The 21825-nt window shown below is 41.5% G+C and overlaps 1 protein-coding gene across 1 annotated transcript in view; it reads left to right on the top strand.

The window, feature by feature from the left end:
• The window catches only part of ATP8B1 (ATPase, aminophospholipid transporter, class I, type 8B, member 1), a 76725-nt gene that overhangs the window by 34183 nt on the left and 20717 nt on the right, over window positions 1-21825 (top strand). The window contains exons 12-19 of the mRNA XM_006837518.1: window positions 3044-3252; window positions 3912-3955; window positions 5603-5759; window positions 10955-11143; window positions 13450-13562; window positions 15729-15893; window positions 17298-17409; window positions 19240-19315. Coding sequence (XP_006837581.1) covers window positions 3044-3252; window positions 3912-3955; window positions 5603-5759; window positions 10955-11143; window positions 13450-13562; window positions 15729-15893; window positions 17298-17409; window positions 19240-19315 — 1065 coding nt within the window. The remainder of the gene's footprint in view (window positions 1-3043; window positions 3253-3911; window positions 3956-5602; window positions 5760-10954; window positions 11144-13449; window positions 13563-15728; window positions 15894-17297; window positions 17410-19239; window positions 19316-21825) is intronic.

The raw sequence follows: 21825 nt of genomic DNA, 5'->3' as shown, positions 1-21825 counted from the left end.
AAAGCACACATTAAACTCTTGACAGCAGGTTCCCAAAAGGGAACCACTTGTACTCCCTAGAAGTCCATTCTTATGTTCCTGGGCAGGTGTGTTGAGGTTCAGGTCAGATGGGCTGTCCAGGCCATTGCTGTCTCCAGTGACCACTCTGCTGCCTATGGCTTCTGCTTTGTCCTTGAGCCTCACTTCACTGGGGGTAAGACCCCTGCCAAGGATTTCCTGAGCCTCTATCTCTGGCTCTCACCAACACAATAGAACTGAATCTCTTGCCACCTTGTTACCTGGGCTCCCAATGCTGGGGACCATGAGGGAAGTGTAAAGCCCCGACATGGGGCACCCTTAGGCCTCCGCTCTGCAAAGGTGAGTGTTAAACTCTTTTTGCTCCATCAGCACCTCCTGCCTGAAAGCACCAGCAGACTCACCGCTGCTTCTCTCTGTCTTCAGCATTCTGTCTGTCTGCTGGGTCTAGGAAGTTCACAGTGCAGGGACCCCAGGTCCTTGGTCCAAAGGATGAGCTCCATTCCAAAATCTTTTTGATGGTAGTGAGGTCTCACTCAGCTTCTGGGGAAGCAGTCTTTTTAAGCCTAGCAAGATGGCTAAATTGATGAATTCCCTAAATAGACCACAGTCACCTTATTTGCATAATAAATGGTACAATTCCTGAAAGAGTTTACAAACCTTATTTGCATAGTCTTTGCCAAACATTTTGTGGGAGTTTCAAGACCAGGGCTAGAGAGACCATATAAAAGCAATTCATTACATCACAACCCCATCTTAAATACATATTATTTTCCTTCCCTTCCTACTTTGTTTTTCTTCAGAGAACGTTTACCAGCTGATACAGTAGATATTTATTGGTTTTTCTTTCTTAAGAGCAGAGATTTTAAAAAATAATTTCAGTGGAAATTTTCACAGCAAAACAGGTTTCCATTCAACAGTTTCTGCTACACATTTTGTTCAGTGATGGAGTTCCATTCTCATTACCTAGGTGTTGCATTCCTATTGACTTTATTGCACAGCCTCCCACCCTTCCCATCTATACTTGAGAGGATTTGTTGATCATTTGATCTCATATAGATGGATTTTTTTTTTTTTTCATTTTTAGAAGCGTGTCATACCTAAGGGTGATGTTCATTACTTTATAAGTTAAACTGCCCTTTAGCTAAGAGGAGAGAGCCTAGTTCAGAAAAGAACATGGTTCATGGGGCATCCTTGCTGATGTCAGATGGGTCTTGGCTGAAAGTAGAGAGTACCAAGAAGATGTTTACTTGTGTTTTATTGACTGTGCAAAGGTGACTGGATCATAACAAATGATCACAACATTGAGAAGACTAGGGATTCCAGAACCCTTAATTGTGCTCATGAAAAGCCTGTATATAGACCAAGAGGCAGTCATTTGAACATATCAAGGGGATACTGTGATTTAAAACCAGAAAACCTGTGTATCAGAGTCATATCTTTTCATCTTATGTATTCAATCTGAATGCTGAGCAGATAATCTGAAGAGCTGGACTATATGAAGAAGAAAGCATTAGGATTAAAGGAAAATGACCTGTGACATGCAGATGACACATCCTGAATTGCTGATGGTGAAGAGGACTGAAAGCACTTACTGATGAAAATCAAAGACTATTGCTTTCAAGATAGATTACTCCTCAACATAAAGAAAAGAAAAATCCTTGCAACTGAACCATTAAGCAACATCATGAAAAATTGGGAAAAGATTGAAGTTGGCAAGGATTCCATTTTACTTGGCTCCATAATCAATGCCCAAGAAAGCAGCATGTAAGAAATCATTTGATATATTGCATTGTTCAGATCTACTGCAAACAACCTCTTTATAGTGATAAGAAGCAAAGATGTCACTTTGAGGACTATGGGTCACCTGACCTATGCCATGGTATTTTCAGTTATACCTCATGTGCTTGTGAAAGTTGGAGAGTGAGTAAAGAATACCAGAGAAGAATTGATACCTTTGACTCATGGTGTTGAGGAAGTATTTTGAATATACTGTTGACTGCCAAAAGAATGAACAACTCTATCCTGGGAGAAGTGCAGTCAGAATGCTGCTTAGAAGGGAGGATGGTGAGACTTCAACTTACTTACCTACTTTTAGACATGTTATCAGGAGGAAGTGGCTGCTACAGTGGGCTCAAACACAGCAATGATGGTGAGGATGGTGCAGGACACGGCAGGGTTTCATCCCATTGTACACAGGGCCACTAGGAGTTGGAACCATCTCAACAGAACCTAACAACAACAGGGTTTTATCTGTTGTGTTCATTGCTATGATTCCAGCAATGGAACCACCTAGAACAGTGTCTGGCACAAAGTAGGCACTCAAAAAGTAATTATAAAAGGAAAGGAGGGAGGGAGTAATTTTTCCATCTGTTCAACTTGTTATCAAGATGCCCTTTGCCCATCTGACAATTGTTGAATATGTAAACAGTTTCCTTGTAGTAGGGCTGTATTTAATCCCTTAAACTTTTTTAATTGAGATTATGCTTTTCAGAATATATTACTTTGTACATTCTGCAACGTTATATAGGGGAACAACATGCCCTTTCATGGGTGGCATCATGACTTAGGAGCCATTTGTCCATGTCCCTTTGCCTGACTTGAGGACATACAAGGGTCTGTGTCAGAGTGGCCCTTCCTTGCCGTTGCCCTCCAGTCGGGCAGCGGTGTCCTAGGTGTGAGGGGGACTGAGAGAAACGGGAAGACCCATGCAGTGCTGATCTACAGGGTGGCAGTGTGGTCTTCCCACTCCCGGGTGCATGGGCTGGACATAGGCTCTGAGTCTGTGGCCTGCTCTGTTCAGGAATGAGGCAGAATACATGAAATAAGGTACTTGAGAGAAACTGCTTACCTAAATCCTCTTGACTCAAAGCTGGAGGAAGACCTGCTTGGTCAGGAGAATCCGGGAGGCTGGGCCCAGAGCCACTGGGTGGCTTCTTGTCTCCATCTAGATAAACAGCTGGTTCCTGTAAGCATGGGTGAAGCTTGTATCTGAACACGCTATCACAAGTCATCTCTTTTCTCCTAGTGTGGAAGTGATTCGTCTCATGCAGAGCTACTTCATAAACTGGGACCTGCAAATGTACTACCCTGAGAAAGATACGCCTGCCAAGGCCCGAACTACCACACTGAATGAGCAGTTAGGGCAGATCCATTACATTTTCTCTGATAAGACGGGAACACTGACTCAGAATGTCATGACCTTTAAAAAGTGCTGCATCAACGGGCAAATATATGGTGAGTGTCAGAAGCCATGAGTTGGGGCTCAGTGGGCGAGTCTCATCTTCCACTCGGGAGACCCAGGTTCGATTCCCAGCCAGTGCGCCCCAGACACAGACTTGCGGCTTGCTATGATGCTGGACAGATTTCAGTGGAGCTTCCAGAGTAAGACAGACTGAGGAGAAAGGCCTGGAGATTTGCCCCCAAATTCAGCCAATATAAACCCTATGGATCACAATGGCCCAGTCCACAACTGGTGATAGGGAATTAGCATGAGATCGTTCAGTGTGTCATTCCATTGGGCATGGGGTCCTCATGATCCAGGTTAACTTAATGGTAGCTCATGGCAGCAACTGTTCACTCACTGGTCACCTATCTAGACTGCTTTCTGTGTGCAAGGCCCTGCCCAGACTTGAAGCCATAGTGCTTGCTCAGTGTTGCTGCTGGACACTCATGGTCAGATTGGGATTGTGTCCAGAGGGGTTCCAGTGGCTGAATTTTCAGAAGGAGATCACCAAGCTTTTCTTCCAGACAATCTTTGTGTGGCTGGGTTAAGAGCCATACAAAAGCTATGAGACCCCTTGTCACCACAACCAACACATAATCAAACCAAGGGGAAGCAGTGTCCCCCTGACACAGGTAGGGTCTCAACTTGTTCTGTTGTGTTTCTCCCTCAGGGGACTGTCGGGATTCTTCTCAACATAATCACAGCAAAATAGAGGTGAGTTCCTTTAACTTATGGGAGTTATCTGGGGTACCTTTTTTTCTTTTTAATTGTCGTGTAAATAGAGATAAGGAGCTCTGGTGGTTACCAGGTGGGCTGCTAACTGCAAGGCCAGCAGTTAGAATCTGTCAGCTGCTCCATGGGAGAAATGTGAGGCTTTCTGCTCCCATAAAGATTTACAGCCTTGGAAACCCTGTACAGGATCACTGTGAGTCAGAACCAACTCCACAGCAAATCACCACCACCACCACCATAAATATAGATAACGTGGCATTTGCCAAGTCAACATTTCTCACACGATATCTCAATAAAACCAATTATGGTTCTCATGTTGTGTAATCAGCACCACCATTCATTGTCAGGGCACCTTTTTGCTTCAAGACCGATGGAAGCCTCTTGGCACATACGTCAAGAGTGTGATTAAATTCTAAAATGATTTTTTGCGTAAATAAAAATTTGGCTCCAAAGAAAATGTCATGTTTAAGCCAGAAATGTTTTTATTGTTGTTGTTGTTTATTTTATTGTTGTTGTTTTGATGAAAGTTTATACAGCAAATTAGCTTCCCAATTCCTAATTTCTATACCTATTGCTCAGTGACACTGGCTGCATTTTTCCACACTGTGTCAACATCCTCATTATGTCCATTCCAGTTGTTCTGTTTCTATTAATTTAGCTTCCCTATCCCTTCTCCCCTGACTTTCTCATCTTTGCTTTAGTGCAAATGTTGATTATTTGATTTCCTAACAGTATTACACAGACATTTTTTTAAATCAAAAAAGAACTATGTTCATGGGTGATAGTGTTTATTTTATTTATTAGATGAGCCAATCTATTTCTTAGCTGAAAGGTGACCTCCAGGGATGGTTTTAGTTCAAAGTTTAAAGAGTATCTCAAAGTGACAGTCTCAAGAGTTCTACTGGTCCAATAAGTCTAGCCTTTTCTTATTTGTATAAAAAGTTGCATTTGGGTCTATAATTTTCCCATTCTATCCGGGACCATCTGTTATGTCCCTGACTAGACAAGTTGGTAGTGGTAGCTGGGCAATCTGGTTCTGATCCCAGGATAGATGAGGCTAAGGTTCAGACAGGCAGTTAGTCCTATCGTTTCGTGTCGTCTTTAAGTCTTTGCTTTCCTTCTTTCTCTTTTGTTCCACGTGAATAGAGACCAATCATTGTATCTTAGATGACTGCTTGCAAGCTTTGAAGACCCCAGATGTTACTTACCAAATTAGGATGTAGAACAGTAATTCTGTGGACTGTGTTGTGCAATTTTCATAGTTCTGTAAAACAGTGATCCTAAGCCTTCAAACCAATCCTACGAGGAGTTTGCTTATGTCGGAGATGTCCCTGTGCTTGTTCCCCTATGTGCTATGTGACAGAGATATGAGTGTGTGTGCAGATGTCTGCCTACGGATACACATACCTTCTTGTACACATATATGCGTTTATATCTCTACCTCTTTAAACACTCAAATCCTTTTTGGGGTTTTACTGCTGTTGTTACAAGAGTGTACATGTTCAAAGCAGTACCCAGCAATGTCCCTAATTCTGATGTCCTTCTTAGGTTTATTATCAACCTTGGTCATGTTGTAAGCCAGATTGTTTTTATCGCTCGTGTTCCCTTTTCCTTCTCCATGTCTTTCAGCCAGTTGATTTTAGCTGGAATACATACGCTGATGGGAAGCTTGCCTTTCATGATCATTATCTTATTGAGCAAATCCAGTCGGGGAAAGAGTCTGAAGTGCGACAGTTCTTTTTCTTGCTTGCAATTTGCCACACGGTCATGGTGGAGAGACTCGATGGTGAGTGCACCCTAGCATTCATTTGTAGGTTCTGGAGACCTGATTTTAAGTTCACAGGTAACTTACTCGATTGACTTAAGTGCCTACAAAGTAGTACTTGTGACAAAGTCTGCCTTACACTCACTCACTAAGCGGTCACTAGGTGGTATATGGGGACAAGCCAGCTGTCATCAAGGCGATTCTAATTTGGATAGAATACAGCTGTACCCCATTCAGTTGTTAGTGGCTGATTTTCAGAAGTCGATTGCCAGTCTCTGGGTGCATTCCAACAGCCAATCTTTCAATTAACAAACAAGCACATTAACTCTTAGCACCACCCAGGGACTCCATTTCGTATCTTGTTAAGTGTGGAATCGGTTCCAACTCATAGTGAGCCTGTATAGGGTTTCAAGGAGCATCTGATGAGTTTGAACCACTGACTTTGTCATTCAAACCAACCTTTCAGTCCAGTGCTTCTCCTACAACGTCTCACCAGAACTCCCCGTTTCATCTATTTGTTATTACTATTACGTGCTGTTGAGTTGGTTCCTACTCATAGCGATCTTGCATAGGGTTTCTAAGGAGTAGCTGTAGTTTTTTAAATTGCCAACCTTGTGGTTCACAGTTCTGTGCTGATTTTACAGCACCACACCAGGAGTCCTTATATAGCAGGTATGAAATCTCTAGAGAAGGGATATGCTTGAAAACTAAATGTATAGACACAGCTTGTGATCCTTTTAGCCAATTTCAAATAAACCCACTCTCCGTGGATGAATCTAATAGCGCCATAAAGCAAGATAGCAGCAGAGTTCACGCTGGGGTAGATGATAGGGAAGAGGCTACTACAGGCCAAGTTGGGGAGGGCAGAAAGGGACAATACCAGTTCATGAATCACTGAAGCAGAGGTCAAAGTGTGTTTGATTAGCCAAGCAAATCTAACTCACACAATAGCGATTAAAGTACGATATTTTAAAGCAACTTGGTTCGCATAGGCTTTTGAAACATCAGTAAAATCATTCTGTTTTTAGCTTGTGATTTTGTTACTTTAAAGCTAATGGTCACTATGAGTTAGAATCAACTTGATGGCAAAGGATAATTGGCCAACTTAGAGCTCTGGTAGTGTAGTGGTTACGAGTCAGGCTGCTAACTGCAAGGTCAGCAGTTCAAAACTACCAGCTGTTCTGCGGGAAAAAGATGAGGCGTTCTGCTCCCATAAAGATTTACAGCCTCAGAAACCCTGTACAGGGTCGCTATGTATGAGTCAGACTGACTCCATGGCACATAGCCACCGCCACCACCACCAGGCAATTGCACATAAATCTTATGGTCTCTGCTTTATTTTCCTGGACTACAGGTCATCCCAGTTTTCATTCCTGCCATAACCCACAGGACAGACCAGGATCTCAACCTGTCTGAGCACCAGTTGATCAACCCCTCTTCCAACCTCACCTTCTGCATCCTAGAAATCTTTCTGTAGGCAGAAGTATGAGCAATCTCTCTAGCCTCTTAAGGTAGAGGCTGGATTGGGTTTCTAGATGCAAAAAGCGGAAAGAAAAATTGTTTTTATTTTGATTCATAAAGTACCTTGATGTCTTGGGAGATCACCAGAATAGTGACTGGTACTTAGTAAGCCTCGCGTGAGTTTTGGCTGCTTCCGGTAATATTTTCTGAGATCTTCTGTGATTCTCAATCCCAGGAGGAGAAAAAAAAAGATTCAAAATGTCATCTAAAGAAAACCTCCTTCTTTCCCAGGATTCTGCTAAGTGGCCAGCATGTCTGCTCTAATGGACATTCACTAGGGTAGAAAGAAGAATGTTGCTCAAGACTTAAGCAGTGTGGTTTCCCCAGACATAGGTAGGGGAGTGAAGATAAGTCAGCAGGGATGATGGAGTGCTGGTCAGCCAAGCAGACCAGCCATGGACTGCAACCGCAACCTGCAAGCAATGGGCACTCAGATAACCACCTAGTCAGGCCAACTGCTTCTAAAAGATGAACATGCATGAGAACTGAGGAGGCGGTGATTAGAAAGTTATGGTGCAGATTCCAAGAATGCAAAAGGGAGAAGGCAAGTTAAGGACAGTGGAATAAAGAACCAGGCAAGAAAACATTCACTTTGAGCATGGGCGAGGCAAGGGATGCCTGTAGGTGGTGGTTATGGTGACATCATTTTGACATCAGAGCTAAGGGAGAGATTTTGTCTACACTGGTTTCATGACCACATATTAATCTGTTTAAGAAAAGACAATCTCTCTGGTTGCCATGAGTGTGTAGTAGAGAGTTTTCTTCAGAAATGACCACAAAGTGTGGGATGTTACTGCCCAGTTTCTTTCTGCAAACACAAAGTTGGAGTTTGGACCTGGTCTGTGAAGTACCTCCCCTCCCTTTTATCCTGTGGTTCTGTGATTCCATTACCAGTAAAAAAAAAACCAAAAAACAGAAGGATTTTCTTTTTCCTTTAGTGTTAAAAATATCAAGGTCTTTGTTCCTAAAAACAATTGCATTCTCATAGGCCCTTTACCAGCTTTCATCTGCCATCAATAGTGTGCACTACATCACTGTGCCAGCAAAATTGCTGAAGGGAAGGACTTGTGTTCTCACTGTTTGCTTAGCCTTGGTTCAATATTTTGCCCTGTGGAGCTTGTGTATATTTGTAGAATGGCTAGATTTAGCAAGTGCAATTCATAATAACTTTTGGCATAAGACTTTCTGGATGAACAGAGAGATCACTTCCCAATTAGAAACTGTCACAGTTAATTCCTAATTTGGAAGTGATTAATACTGACTTAATTAGAGGAAGCCATCTCGGAGGAAGTGCTTAGCTCTACCTGGAACAGAGTAGCCTGTTTGAACGATCATTCATGTAGATAGATGGTATGAAAAACTTGCCATGCATCTTGGTCTAGCCAGGGAACAAAAACAGAATGCTGCATTCTAAAAGAGAGTGCATCTAAGACGAGATACAGCATTATAGTTTTGACAAGAATAAGTAGAATAAACTGTTAATTGTTCGTTGACTTCAAGTTAATGCCAGCTCACAGCAGCCCCATGTGTATACAGTAGAACTGTTCTCTAGGGTTTGCAAGGCTATAGCCTTTCAGAAGCACTTTGCCAGGCCTGTTTTACAAAGTGCCTCTGGGTGGTTCGAACCACCAACTTTTCAGTTAGTAGTCAAGCACTTAGCCATTTACACCACCCAACTAGAAAAACTCACATCCACTACTATTGTGGCCCTGTGAGCTAATGCACTGGACTGCACATTTGGTTTGAACCACAATGTCGGTGGTTCAAGCTCACCAGCTGCTCCTTGGAAACCCTTTACAGGGTCACTATGGGGCAGAACTAACTCAACAGCACTTAACAGCAACTGTCACTGAGTCAATTCCAACTATGGCGACCTTATGTATGATTTCTAAGACTGGGAAGTCTTTATGGGAGCAGACAGCTTCATCTGTCTTTCTCGGAGCAGCTGGTGATTTTGAATTGGTGACCTTGTGGTTAGCAGCCTAACACCTAACCCACAGCAGCCCCACCAGGCCTTCTTAGCTGGAATAAAGAGAGTTTAAAAAAAAACAGTCTCTGATAGGCAGAGGGGTTTTTTTTTGGTTTTTTTCTTAAACTTTTTATAGAACTTGTCCTGTTGTGGTGCTGTAGAATAAAGCAATGGTCCACAAGGTTGGTTTGAACTGTAAGATCAATGATTCAAATCCACTTACCACTCCTCAGAAACCCTATACAGGGTACCTATGAGTCGGAACTGACTCAATGGTACTTAACAACAGCAACAACAATGGATAGATAGATACGTATGTACCTTATGTCTCAATGAATTTTCACAAACTGAAAACATCCCTGTAATTGGCACCCAAGGAGCTCTGGTAGCACAGAGGTTATGAATCGGGCTGCTAACCTCAAGGTCAGCAGTTCGAAACTACCAGTGGTTCCGCGGGAGAAAGATGAGGCTTTCTGCTCCCGTAAAGATTTATAGCCTCGGAAACCCTGTGCATGGTCACTATGAGTCGGAACTGACTCCACAGTACTTAACAACAACAACAACACTTAGCACCCAGATTTTAAACAGCAGACTCTAACCCATCGTCTAGAAGACCCCTTTGGGCTCCCTTGTGGTTATTACCCTGCCAAGGGCAACTGCTTTCCTGAATGCAGAAAGCACAGTTAGCTTTGCCGATGTTGTGGTTTGTGTCGGCAGAATCACATAGCACGGTCTCTTCAGTATCTTATCTTCTTTTGCTCAACAATGTTTGTGAGATTTGTTCGTATTGCTAAAGTGAACTTGTGATTAGAAGACTGTTTCCATTGTTGCACTTGTACACATCAAGGTGCTGATCAGACTGACTGATAAAGAAGTTGTAAAATATGATAATTTTTTTGTTGTTAAGTGCCATCAAGTCGGTTCCAACTTAAAGCAACCCTGTAGGGTTTCCGAGGAGCAGCTGGTGAGTTTGAACCACCTACCTTGCTATTCAAACCATCCTTGCAATCCTGTACTTATCCTACAGTACCACACCAGGACATATGGTGAAATAAATGCATTCTTTTAGGTGGGAATACAAACTGGTGAAGCTTTTTTGGAAAACAAAATAATATCCAAGTATATCAATAGGCTTTAAGTTATCAATATTTTCACTACTAAGAATCTATTCTCAGAAAAGAATGGGGGGGAGGACAACAAAACCCCTTACACACATAAATGTTTATTGTGCTGTATTTTATCGCAAAAAAATAAAAATAAAGATGGAGGGTAATAAAAGTAGTGACTTATGAGGAAAATCATTACATAAATTATAATACTTTCATGTGATCACATGTTTACATCCATTAAAAATGTTAACGGTGATCATAAGCTAAAATATAATGTTCAGTAAAATCTATCCAAATGTAAATGCGTATTCAGTATACTAGAAACTGCTTCAAAAACGAACATTGATTTTTAAAAGCGTGGGAAGGAATTATGATAGAATGTTAACAGTGCTAGTTTTTTTCTGGATGGAGAGATCATGGTAGGTTGTTTTTTTACCCCCATTCTTTGCCATTTTTTGAACTGATTTGTAAAAATGTTTATAATTGAACGTTTAAGACATTTTCATTTGGGATCAACCCTTAAGGTTCAGTGATTTGTTTACACTAAGTGTTGAGCTTTCTGGGTAGCATTTGGTGTTACAGTTTTTCTGGGCTTTCTCTCCCTGCTTCCATGTCAGGTCAGCTCAACTACCAGGCAGCCTCCCCCGATGAGGGCGCGCTGGTGAATGCCGCCAGGAACTTTGGCTTCGCCTTCCTCTCAAGGACCCAAAACACCATCACCGTCAGTGAGCTGGGCATGGAAAGGACCTACCACGTTCTTGCCATCTTAGATTTCAACAGCGACCGGAAACGGATGTCTATAATTGGTAGGCTTATTTCAAACTTGAAGAAAAGTTGCGAGAGTAAAGTGTTCCTCACTGGGGGGAGGAGGGGGAAGTGTAGGGGGTGGGTTTCTGGGATATACCCTTTGGGTGGTTGATGATGCATGGAGGGGATTGGAACCATGGCAGTGAGATGATATAACATGGAATGAATGTAAAACTAAAGTTCTCCCATGTAAACTATCATATAATTCACAATAAAACATTAAAAAAAAAAAAGAGTAAAGTGTTCCTGTATACATCTGCATATCCACCAAAATTGTTAAAATTTTGCCACATTTCTGTTAGCATTTTCTTTATATGATGCAGGCTATTGTTTTCTGAACCATTTCAGAGAAAATTGCAGGCAAAATGCCCTTTCACTCCTAAATACTAAAAGCGGTACTTCCTAAGAATTTACATGGTCATTGTTGTTAAGTGCCTGAGTCGGTTCTGAATGATAGTAACCCTGTATAGGGTTTCCAGGGAGCAACTGGTGAGCTTGAATCATCGACCTTACAGTGCAAACCAATTTTGCAGTCCAGTGCATTAACCCACAGCACCACACCAGAACTTACATATACTGATCAAAATCAGAAACCTTAACATAATCCAATGCATTCTTATCTAATCCACACTCTTAAAAGTTTACCAGTTGTTCCAGTAAGGTTTTTGGTTCCTCCTTCCCTTCTGCCTTTTCTCCCTCGGTTTTTTCCTTCCAGGAAATCATCCATGATCACACATGACATTAGTTGGTCATGACTCTGACCACCTTTAATCCGTAACAGTTCCTCAACCATTTTTTTCTGTGTGTCTTTCTTTTTCACCATCCTTACACTGACGTGTTTATAAAGTTCAGGCCAGTTGCCATATAGACTGTCCCGCTACTTAAGTTTGTCTGACATTGAGTTCAGATTACACTGTTGGCACAAAGAGTACAGAAGTGGTCTAATGTCATGTGGTATGGGCTTGTTCCATTATTGGTGACGTTTACTCTGATCTTCTGGTTACTGTGGAATCTACGAGGGTTCTCCATTGCAAGATTGAATTTCTTTTAATGAATTTATTTTTGTTTTATTTTAGTAAAATTTATATACCAAAGCCAAATCCATTGTCAGTGAGTCAATTCCGACTCACAGTGACCCGATAGAACAGGGTAGAACTGCTCCTTGGGGTGTTCTAGATATCTCATTGAAGTAGGATCATATAATATTTGGTTTTTTGTATCTGACTTATTTTCAATCAGCATTAAAAAAAAGCCACTAAAATTTTAAACAATAAAAACTCCTATCAACTCCTGTTTTATGAACGATCAATAGGCACATTAGAGTCTCTTCTATGTGCCTAGCCCTGTTGTGGACTCCTGGTGTGGTAGGGTCAGCACTGGACTGCAAATGACACAGTCAGCACTTCAAACCCACCAGCTGCTCCTCAGGAACCCTACACAAGGTCACTCTGAATAGGAACCGACTCAACAGTACTCACAACAACAGCATTGTTGTAGGTTGATATTCATGCCTGGCATCTATCTTGGACAGTGTCAACTCTAGTTAGCGATTAGACACATACTGTGATTAAAGTATTGCACAGATCAAAAAATACAAAGAAAAGCATCACAAAAAATTCATGGCATCATCTGAATATCAAAGGCAGTCAAACCCTGGTGGTACAGTGACTAAGCACTTCTTCTGATAACCTGAAGATTGGTGGTTCGAAACCGACCCAGCTGATCCATTGGTAAAAGACCTGGTGATGTCCTTCCATAGAGATTGCTGTCACTATTGCGTCGCTGAGTCATTCTGACTCATAGTGACCCTGCCTAGGGTCTTTGAGGAGCTGGTGGGTTTGAACTGCAGACCTTGTGGTTCATGGTCCATTGCTGTTCCTACAATGCTTAGAAAACCCTATGGACAGTTCTACTTACTTGGAATCTCAAATTGACTTGACGGCACCTCAACGTAAGTGTTGTGAGTTTGTAGCTAAGAAATATTCCTATTGATTGATGTGAAGAACTAACAACTTAGAAGGAAAATGAGTAATGTAGAGCATAGCACATAATAGTGTGTCAGTAAGTACTTCTCCGTAGAATTGATAACGATATGGAAAACTGAGGTAACTGTGAAGGAACCTTTCCACACTTAGTTCACTGTTACTCTCTGTGTCCAGTAGCTTGCCAGCTGTTAAAACAACCCCATTCTAGGTGCTTTGGTGATTTTAAACTAAAAGGTGAATCACGAGCTCCATAGTGCATCAACATGCTTAATAAATTTGTAATTAACAAATCTAACTCATACATATGCTTTTCCTTCCAGTAAGAACCCCAGAAGGCAACATCAGACTTTACTGTAAAGGTGCTGACACTGTGATTTATGAAAGGTTACATCAGATGAATCCTACAAAACAAGAGACACAGGATGCCCTGGATGTGAGTATCAAGCTCATTTATCATGCCAAAGGTTGTAAACTTGCTTCCTAGTAACCTCTGTCAATCTCAAATCAAAGCTGTATGGTAAGTGCCAACGCTCCCTTGCCTAGGTATATTGGGTGGCAGGAGCACCAAAGCGGGAATGTGGCAGGCTGGGTTCCAGCTCTGTTCTGGTCTGGCTTCCTGAGAAATAGTTCGGGTTCCTCTTCCCAGCACCCAGGAGAATGACTCGCCTCTGTTCCAGTCACCTTGCACAAACTACATAACCATACCAAGCTGTCCCCACAACGTCTCCACCAACCTTTTAGTGTATGGTGAAGAAAAGAAAGCATTCATAGGTGACATGCCCTGGCAAAGCAATGTGTTGGATAATTACGTCTTGATACCTTTATTACCGAATCCATTTGGTCTTCCCTACTGTAACTAGATAATTTTGTTGTTGTTAAGTGCCGTCAAATCGATTCCGACCCATAGCAACCCTGTATGGGATTTCTGAGGAGCAGCTGGTGAGCTTGAACTGCTGACCTTGCAGTTCAAATGGCTTTGTAGTCTGGCACATTAACCCACAGTGCCACATCAGGACTCCAACTAGATAATTTAGGAGGCTACTTATGTAGTCCAGAGAAACTGCACTTACTCAGACGGTTTCTAGAGCTTTCACTTTTGGCATTATCATTCTTCCAGTTTCTTTGCCTCTATAAAATGATGGTGGAGATCCCGTGTCTGCCTCTTTACTTGTTTTGACTCACCAACCTTGCGGTTCAACCTGAACTGGTGGTCCGGTGCTTAACCTACAGCGCCACACCAGGACTCTCACTGTATCATCCGACTCATTAATCCTAATATCAGAGTGGAGGGATAATTCATGGAGGGTTGCTGCAAAGGAAAGCATGTTACACAGCTCCCAGCAAGAGGGATTTAACAAAGGTAGTTTCTTCCCTTGACTATTAGGATCTGGCCAACAGAGTTTAGAGTCAGCCTGCAGTCCTTTAGAGAGAAGCCTTATGAATATGTTGTATAATCAAGTAAGGTCCTGTTTTAAGATTAAAAACTGACATTAAAGCATTCTCATAGTGATGTGGACAATGACAGTCTAGTTGAATAAACCTAGAAGCTTCTAAAAACTCTTTGGAAGCAAATGCTCCGTTGGGTAAACCATTTCTTTTGAACAAATAAAATGTGAGCATTAAGTAATAAAACATTGATACTGGTTCCTGTATATGTTCTTTCAAATGGTTAAAATCTCTACACCATGAGAAATGTTCCAGGTGTTCTTTTATTTAAATGTTATGTTTCAGCTTTAATAGTGGTTCATGTGTTGGAGAGCTGATTTGAGGGACTAATGTTTGGTTGAAAGTTCATCGTTGACTGGACTGTAACATAATTTGTGGGAAAATTTATAAAGTTGTCAGGGCTGTGTTTTAGAATACGCTTTCCACCTGAAGATAGCTCCTTCTTCTATTATTTTCTTAGTCATTACAAGGAAAAGCTTTTTCTTCATTCTTGTAACTTGGTTTAGGAAAAAGGTATATTTTTCCTTGGGAAACAGAGGCAGACCTCAGAAACATTGCAGGTTCAGTTCCAGACCACCACAAGAAAGCAAATATCACAAGAAAGCAAGCCACAATTTTTTTTTTTTTGGTTTCCCAGAATATATAAAAGTCATATTACACTCATACTTTAGTTTATAAAGTGTGCAATGTTGTTGTTAAGTGCCATTGCATCGGTTCCAACCCATAGCGACCCTATATAGGGTTTCTGAGGAGTAGCTGGTGAGTTTGAACCCCCACCCTGTAGTTCAAAACAACTTTGCAGTCCAGTGCATTAACTCACATTACCACACCAGGACTCTAAAGTATATAATAACTTAGGAAAGTGCAAGAATTACTAAAATGTGACATAGAGACACAAGGAGGCACAGAGAGACTCTGACTTTGTAAAAACCAATCAACCGACAACACACACGCACAATATCTACAAAGCGTAGGAAAATAATGTACAGTCCTAGGTCCCCAAGGACACTTAGAAAAACAAAACCCAATCTCCTCTTCAGAACTTATTTGTACAGCATTCAACAGTATTCATGGTCTGCTTTTCAATTCTTAATTCTTTGATTTTCATTCAAAATAATGAATGGGTGGGTGGATTGTCTTTTAAATAAAACAGATCTTTGCAAGTGAGACTCTTCGAACCCTGTGCCTTTGCTACAAGGAAATTGAAGAAAAAGAATTTGCGGAATGGAATAAAAAGTTTATGGCTGCCAGTGTGGTCACAACCAACCGGGACGAAGCTCTAGATAAAGTGTATGAGGAAATTGAAAAAGACTTAATTGTGAGTTTTAACCCCAGTAACTTTCCCTTAATATGCTAAACACAACTGGAAATTTCTAATCTCTTGCTTGAAAAGTCATTCTAATTTCAGTGCTTGACATTGGTATGAGGGAAGTAGGTCACTTGAATTTCATTTCTAAGGCAAGCAAAATAGAAATATTGCTATTATGTTATTAGTTGCTATTGTTATTCCAGTAAATTCCAACTCATATCGGCCCTGTATAGGGTTTCCAAGGAGCAGCTGGGGGGTTTGAACTGTCAGGCTTGAGGTTCAAACTGACCTTGCGGCCCAGTGCTTATCCTACAGTGCCACAGTAGGACTCCATTGACGTTGTTTGTTGTCATCAGGTTGGTTCCAAACCATAGGGACTCTTATGTACAGTGCAACCAAACTCTGCCCCATCCTGCCCCATCCTGCCCCATCCTGCCCCACCCTGCCCCACCCTGCCCCACCCTGCCCCACCCTGCCCCATCCAAACAGTTGTTGTGTTTGAGCCCATTATTGCATCTCACTAAGGGGTCTTCCTCTTTGTCTGTGACCCTCTACTTGGCCACATACAATGTCCTCCTCCAGGGACTGGCCCCTCCTGATGACATGTCGAAAGTAAGCAAGACAGAGCCTCACCAACGTCAAATCTGAGGAGCAGCCTCACTGTACTTCCCCCAAGACAGATTTGTTTGCTCTTCCAGCAGTCCACGGCATATTCAGTATTCTTCGCCAACACTACTTCATATCACAGGCAATTCTTGTTTGGTCTTCCTTAACACTTTATAGAGATCTTTTGCAGCAGATTTGTCAAAACGCAATGAGTCATTTGATTTCTTGAATGCTGTTTTCGTACCATTATGAAAAACCAAAAAATAGCAAACAGTAGAAGATGTAATCCAATTTTACGATATTTATATTCTATTCAAATTCATTATGATTTTCACACAGTTACCTCCCCTGACCTTATGGGATTAGCAGTGCCATTTTACATTTCTATTTTGCAAAGCCCTGAAAAAAGAAAGACCTATTATTTCTGAGAGAAATTTTCCCAGTGGTGATACTTACTGCTTAGGGGGCTACAGTGAATAGGAAACGTTCCCGAAGTGGCTAGTATTGGCCATTAAAGAGGAACTGGCTTATGGCCACATACACCAGCATATATGCACATGAAAACCTATTTTTATCGCCCTTGATTTTGTGCTTGCATGGTTGCCTTGGTAAATAAAATAGTTCACACTTTAAAAGAAAAGTTTTTGGCTGTTTGGCTTGTGGTGAGGATGAAAGTCTGCAGCCTTACCTGGTAATGCTGGCCTTGATTCCAGGAAAGAATTAACTGGTTGGCTAACTGCAGTTAACAGGAAATTCCTGGTTTATTTAGTTCCCTTTTTTTCTCTCTTCTCTCAATGTACATTCCAGCTATTGGGAGCTACGGCTATTGAAGACAAGCTTCAGGATGGAGTTCCAGAAACCATTTCAAAACTGGCAAAAGCAGACATTAAGATCTGGGTGCTTACTGGAGACAAAAAGGGTAATTGATCGTGTAGGGAAGAGTCTCTGCTAATTCACAGATCCATCTAGTTGCTGTTTTCCTGGCCCCAGCTGACCTCCTCAAACTTTCCACTCTGTCCACGCCCTATCCATTGGCTATGGAGACGCCTTCCTAAATAAGCCCTTTTCAGTTATCCCAGCTCATCCTAAGTGCATCCTCCCTTTCCTTCCATAGCCGCAGAGTTCACGCCTGGTCATTTAGTCCTGGTTGTGATTAATCTCATCTTTCCAGGCAGATGTGGGCTCCTAACGCTCTGGTCCCACTTATCCCAACCCCAACTCTGTCATTTGTTGGACATATGATGGAACAGTACCAAGTGCTGAGCAACTTTTTTGATTTTCACCTGTTTTATTACTTGAAATTTTAAATTAAGATTTGATGCCAAACAAAAAAGACTGTGATTTTTAAATTGACCCAACGAGTGTCTCAGGGAAAACCAGGCTATTTCCCTTGCTGTTGTAGTCTCCATGGATGATCCACTCTGATTGGCTAAGGGACTCATCGCTCTGATTTTAGCTAAATACCAGTTAAGTAGTATTGGAAAAAAAAAGGGGGGGGGGAATCTTCAAGTAAATAGCTTTTTTTTTTTTTCTTTAAATTAAATATGTTGTTGTTAGATGCCATTGAGTTGGTTCTGACTCATAGTGACCCTGTGTAGGATTTCCGAGCTTGTAAATCTTTATTCAGGTGGTCATTACTGTGGCTTTGTAGGATGAACACTGGACTGCAAACCACAAAGTCAGTGGTTTGAGCCCACCAGCTGCTCTGTGAGAGAAAGATGAGGCTTTTTGCTCCCACAAAGATTTATAGATTCAGAAACCCCGTGTAGGGCTCTGAGTTGGTATCAGCTTGGTGGCACTTGACAACAACAACAACAAATCTTTACAGGAGCAGACAGCCTCACCATCAGAGCAGCTAGTGGGTTTGAACTGTTGACCTTGTGCTTAGCAGTCCAGTGCTTACCCTAAAGAACCACCAGCAGTACTCCTTATTTTAACATAAGAGCAATTGAACCACATGGTGCACTGGACTGCTAAGTTGGTTTGAACCACAAAGTAGCTGGTTCAAGCTTACCAGCTGCTCCTTAGAAACCCTATACAGGGTAGCTATGGGTCAGAACCAGTTTGATAGCACTTAAGAACAACAATGACATATATATGTTTGATAATATTATTTTTTTAAAAAAGCAAACCTTCTGCCATCAAGTGACTTCTGCCTTACAGTGACCCTATAAGACAGACTAGAACTACCCCGTGGGTTTCTAAGGCTGTAAGCCTTCTTGGCAGCAGATTATGACATTTTCCACTGTGTAGGCCCAATGGTGTGTTCAAACCTTTTGGTTAGCAGCTAAGCATTTAACCACTGTGCCACCAGGGTTCCTTATTTATTAATATGCTGATGATGTGGCAGGGAGTCATTTCCGACTCATAGCGACCCTGTACAGGGTTTCTGCTTTATGGGAGCAGAAAGCCTCATCTTTCTCCCGAGGAACAGCTGGTAGTTTCAAACTGCTGACCTCTTGAGGCTTACAGCCCGATTCATAACCAAATACGCTCCTTTATTTATTTTAATATATTATATTTTATTATGACAGCAACTCATATTAGACTTTAACTTTCACTTTTTATATTGTAAAAAAGTTTGGTTTTTTACAATGTGATTTCTGTACATTATGTATAACAATCATAACATACTTGGTTGAATTGGGCTCTGTTCATTAATTGAAAAAAATCATCATTCCTAGATCAACTTCAATTACTCAATTCAGCATTAGGAACAACCTTTGACTTCATTTTTATTCTGTTGTAGAAACTGCTGAAAATATAGGATTTGCTTGTGAACTTCTAACTGAAGACACCACGATCTGCTATGGGGAAGATATAAAGTAAGTAAAGGGCCTGCAGTCTTAGAGTAAACCACAGCTCCTTTTAATAACTATAGTAATAACTATAGTAAACAGGTCAAGAGTAATAACCATAGTAAACAATGGCAGGCTGGCAGGAAAAGGAGCTGGAGGCTACAGTGTTCCCAGGAGAGACTCCCCTCACATGTAAATGAAGAAAGAGAACAACCAGTGGTTTCAGATTAATGATAGTTTGGTCCTAGTTTCAGCCTTTGTTTGACCTTTCTGGGGCCTTTTGTCTCCATTCCTTAGAAGTCCTTGAGGCTTACCAGCTCATTAAAGCGTGGGCCTGTGCCATTACTGGCAAATTAATGTGAATTATATTCATGTATTGCCTTGTCTAGGAATTTTACATTTTGAAAGAAAAATAACTCATTACCATCAAATTAATTCTGATTCATGACAACCCCGTGTAGTAGAGCTTAGCTCTGCCCCAGAAGGGTTTCTTGACAGCAGTCTTTATAGAAGCAGATTACCAGGTCTTTCCTTCTGCGGTACCACTGGGTGGGTTCAAACCACCCACCTTTGAGCTACCAACAGATCACAAACCTTTATGTCACCCAGATCCTTCAAAAGAAACAACAAACAACCCTGTGTGGAAGAAAATGTTTGATTGGGTTACATCATGTAGGTTGTTTTCCATCTGCTTGGATGGCGCAGGGAGTCCTTGGGTGGTGCAAACAGTTGACATGCTCAACTGCTAATCAAAAGGTCGAGCTTTGTGTATACCTTCAGGCACCTTGGAAGAAAGACCTGGCAATGTATTTCCAAAAATTAGCCATCGAGAGCCCCATGGAGCACCATTGTACTCTGACACAAAAGGGTTTTCTGTGAGTCAGAAATGATGCTGGCAACTTGTTAGGTGGGACAAGTGGATATTTCAGACTTCAGCTCATGCTAGAGCCTTCATTGGTCCTAAACCAGAGTCTTATCAGCCCTGGAAATGTGTAGTAAAATCTCTGCCTTCTTGTTGTTAAGTGCTATGGCGTTAGATCCAACTCATAGTGACCCTGTACTTGGTTTCTGAGGGGCAGCTGGTAGGTTTGAACTGCCAACCTTGCAGTTAGCAGTTCAGTGCTTATCCTACAGTGCCACGGCTCTCTCTGCCTTGTTGGGAGCTATAAACATGCTGCACACAGTTACAGCACTGTGTTTGTTGATGTCCCTCCTACTCTTTCTGCAACCCTTCCCTGTGAAACTGTCACTAGGCCAAATGGAGCTGTTAACACGTGCACTTGCCTGGTCTTGTTTGATGATGAGGGAATTAAATGGTCTTACTAGTCTTCTCTCTAATGGGGACTACTAAAGCTTGCTTGCTCCAGTGTATGGCAAGCAGAATCGGTGACCTTTTGGTTTGTTTTGTTTTAGCAGGGGGTGTGGGTAGGTGTGTAGGAGTAAGGAATGAGGTTTAGGGTTGGACCTAAGGCTCGGTCTTAGCTAGACCTGGGGCTTCATTTATTGTTAGGATTATGGTTAGGGTTACTGTTGGAGTCTGGCCTAGCACACTAGGAGAAGCACTGTGACCCACAAGATTGGCAGTTCAAACTCACCAGCAGCTTCTCAGAAACCTTATATACAGGGTCTCTATGAATCGGAACTGACTCAATGGCGCTTAACAACTTCAGGGTTAGTGTTGGGAGTGAGGTTTGGGCTGGGGCTAGGAGGAAGGCTTGGTCTAGTTTTTAGGATTACAGTTAGGTTTATTTTCATGTATTAAATTTTTTTCTTTAAATGTATGTGATTTCTTCTTCATTTGAAAGTTCTGTAACTGGATCATTCCTTATTTTTGATTTTATGGGGTTTTGTTGTTGTTACAACTGTCTCTCTTTTCAGTCTTACAGGTGTGTTTTATTTTGCATATTTCTATATCTGAGTTGATTCGAGGAGATCTTGTCGTATTTGTTAGTCGTAGGTTGTTGTCTGCTGCTGTTAGTTCTCTGTCCAAAGAACTCCCTCTAGTGCTTTTTGTCAAGTTGGTCTGGTTTTTTACAAATTCTCTTCATTTCTGTTTGTCTGAAAATGAACTCACTTCAGTGTCATAGGTGGACAGTTTGCTGGCTATATGGTTTTGGTTGGCAATTTATTTCTTTCAGAGTTTTATACATATCATTCCATTTTTTTTTTTTTAAAGGAAAACTCAGGTTTATTAGCTGTAAATCACATCATTATCTATTTCAAGTCAGATGACAGTCTCCCACAGAGGTAGCCACATCTCTTAATTGGATTTTGCTTTTCTTAGTTCTTAAGACAACTGCTTATTTTCACAGGTAGGTCTGAAAGCATCTAAACCTAAGGCAATCTTGCCCATTCTCCCATCAAGCCACACAACTTTTCCTGATGTTTTATCAGAATGAATTCTGACATCATTTGGAACTTTGTCTGACTATTTTTCTCACAACTTCCAAGGTCATTCTCTTGACAAACCCATCTCTTAAGGGCAGATGTATATCAACCAAGCACTTAAAACTAAAGTATAGAATAGCATGCCAATA

The sequence above is a fragment of the Chrysochloris asiatica genome, unplaced genomic scaffold (assembly GCF_000296735.1).
Source record: "Chrysochloris asiatica unplaced genomic scaffold, ChrAsi1.0 scaffold00021, whole genome shotgun sequence".
Lineage (NCBI taxonomy): Eukaryota > Metazoa > Chordata > Mammalia > Afrosoricida > Chrysochloridae > Chrysochloris > Chrysochloris asiatica.
Note: the sequence above shows the minus strand (reverse complement) of the source record. Positions and strands in the feature narration are given on the sequence as shown.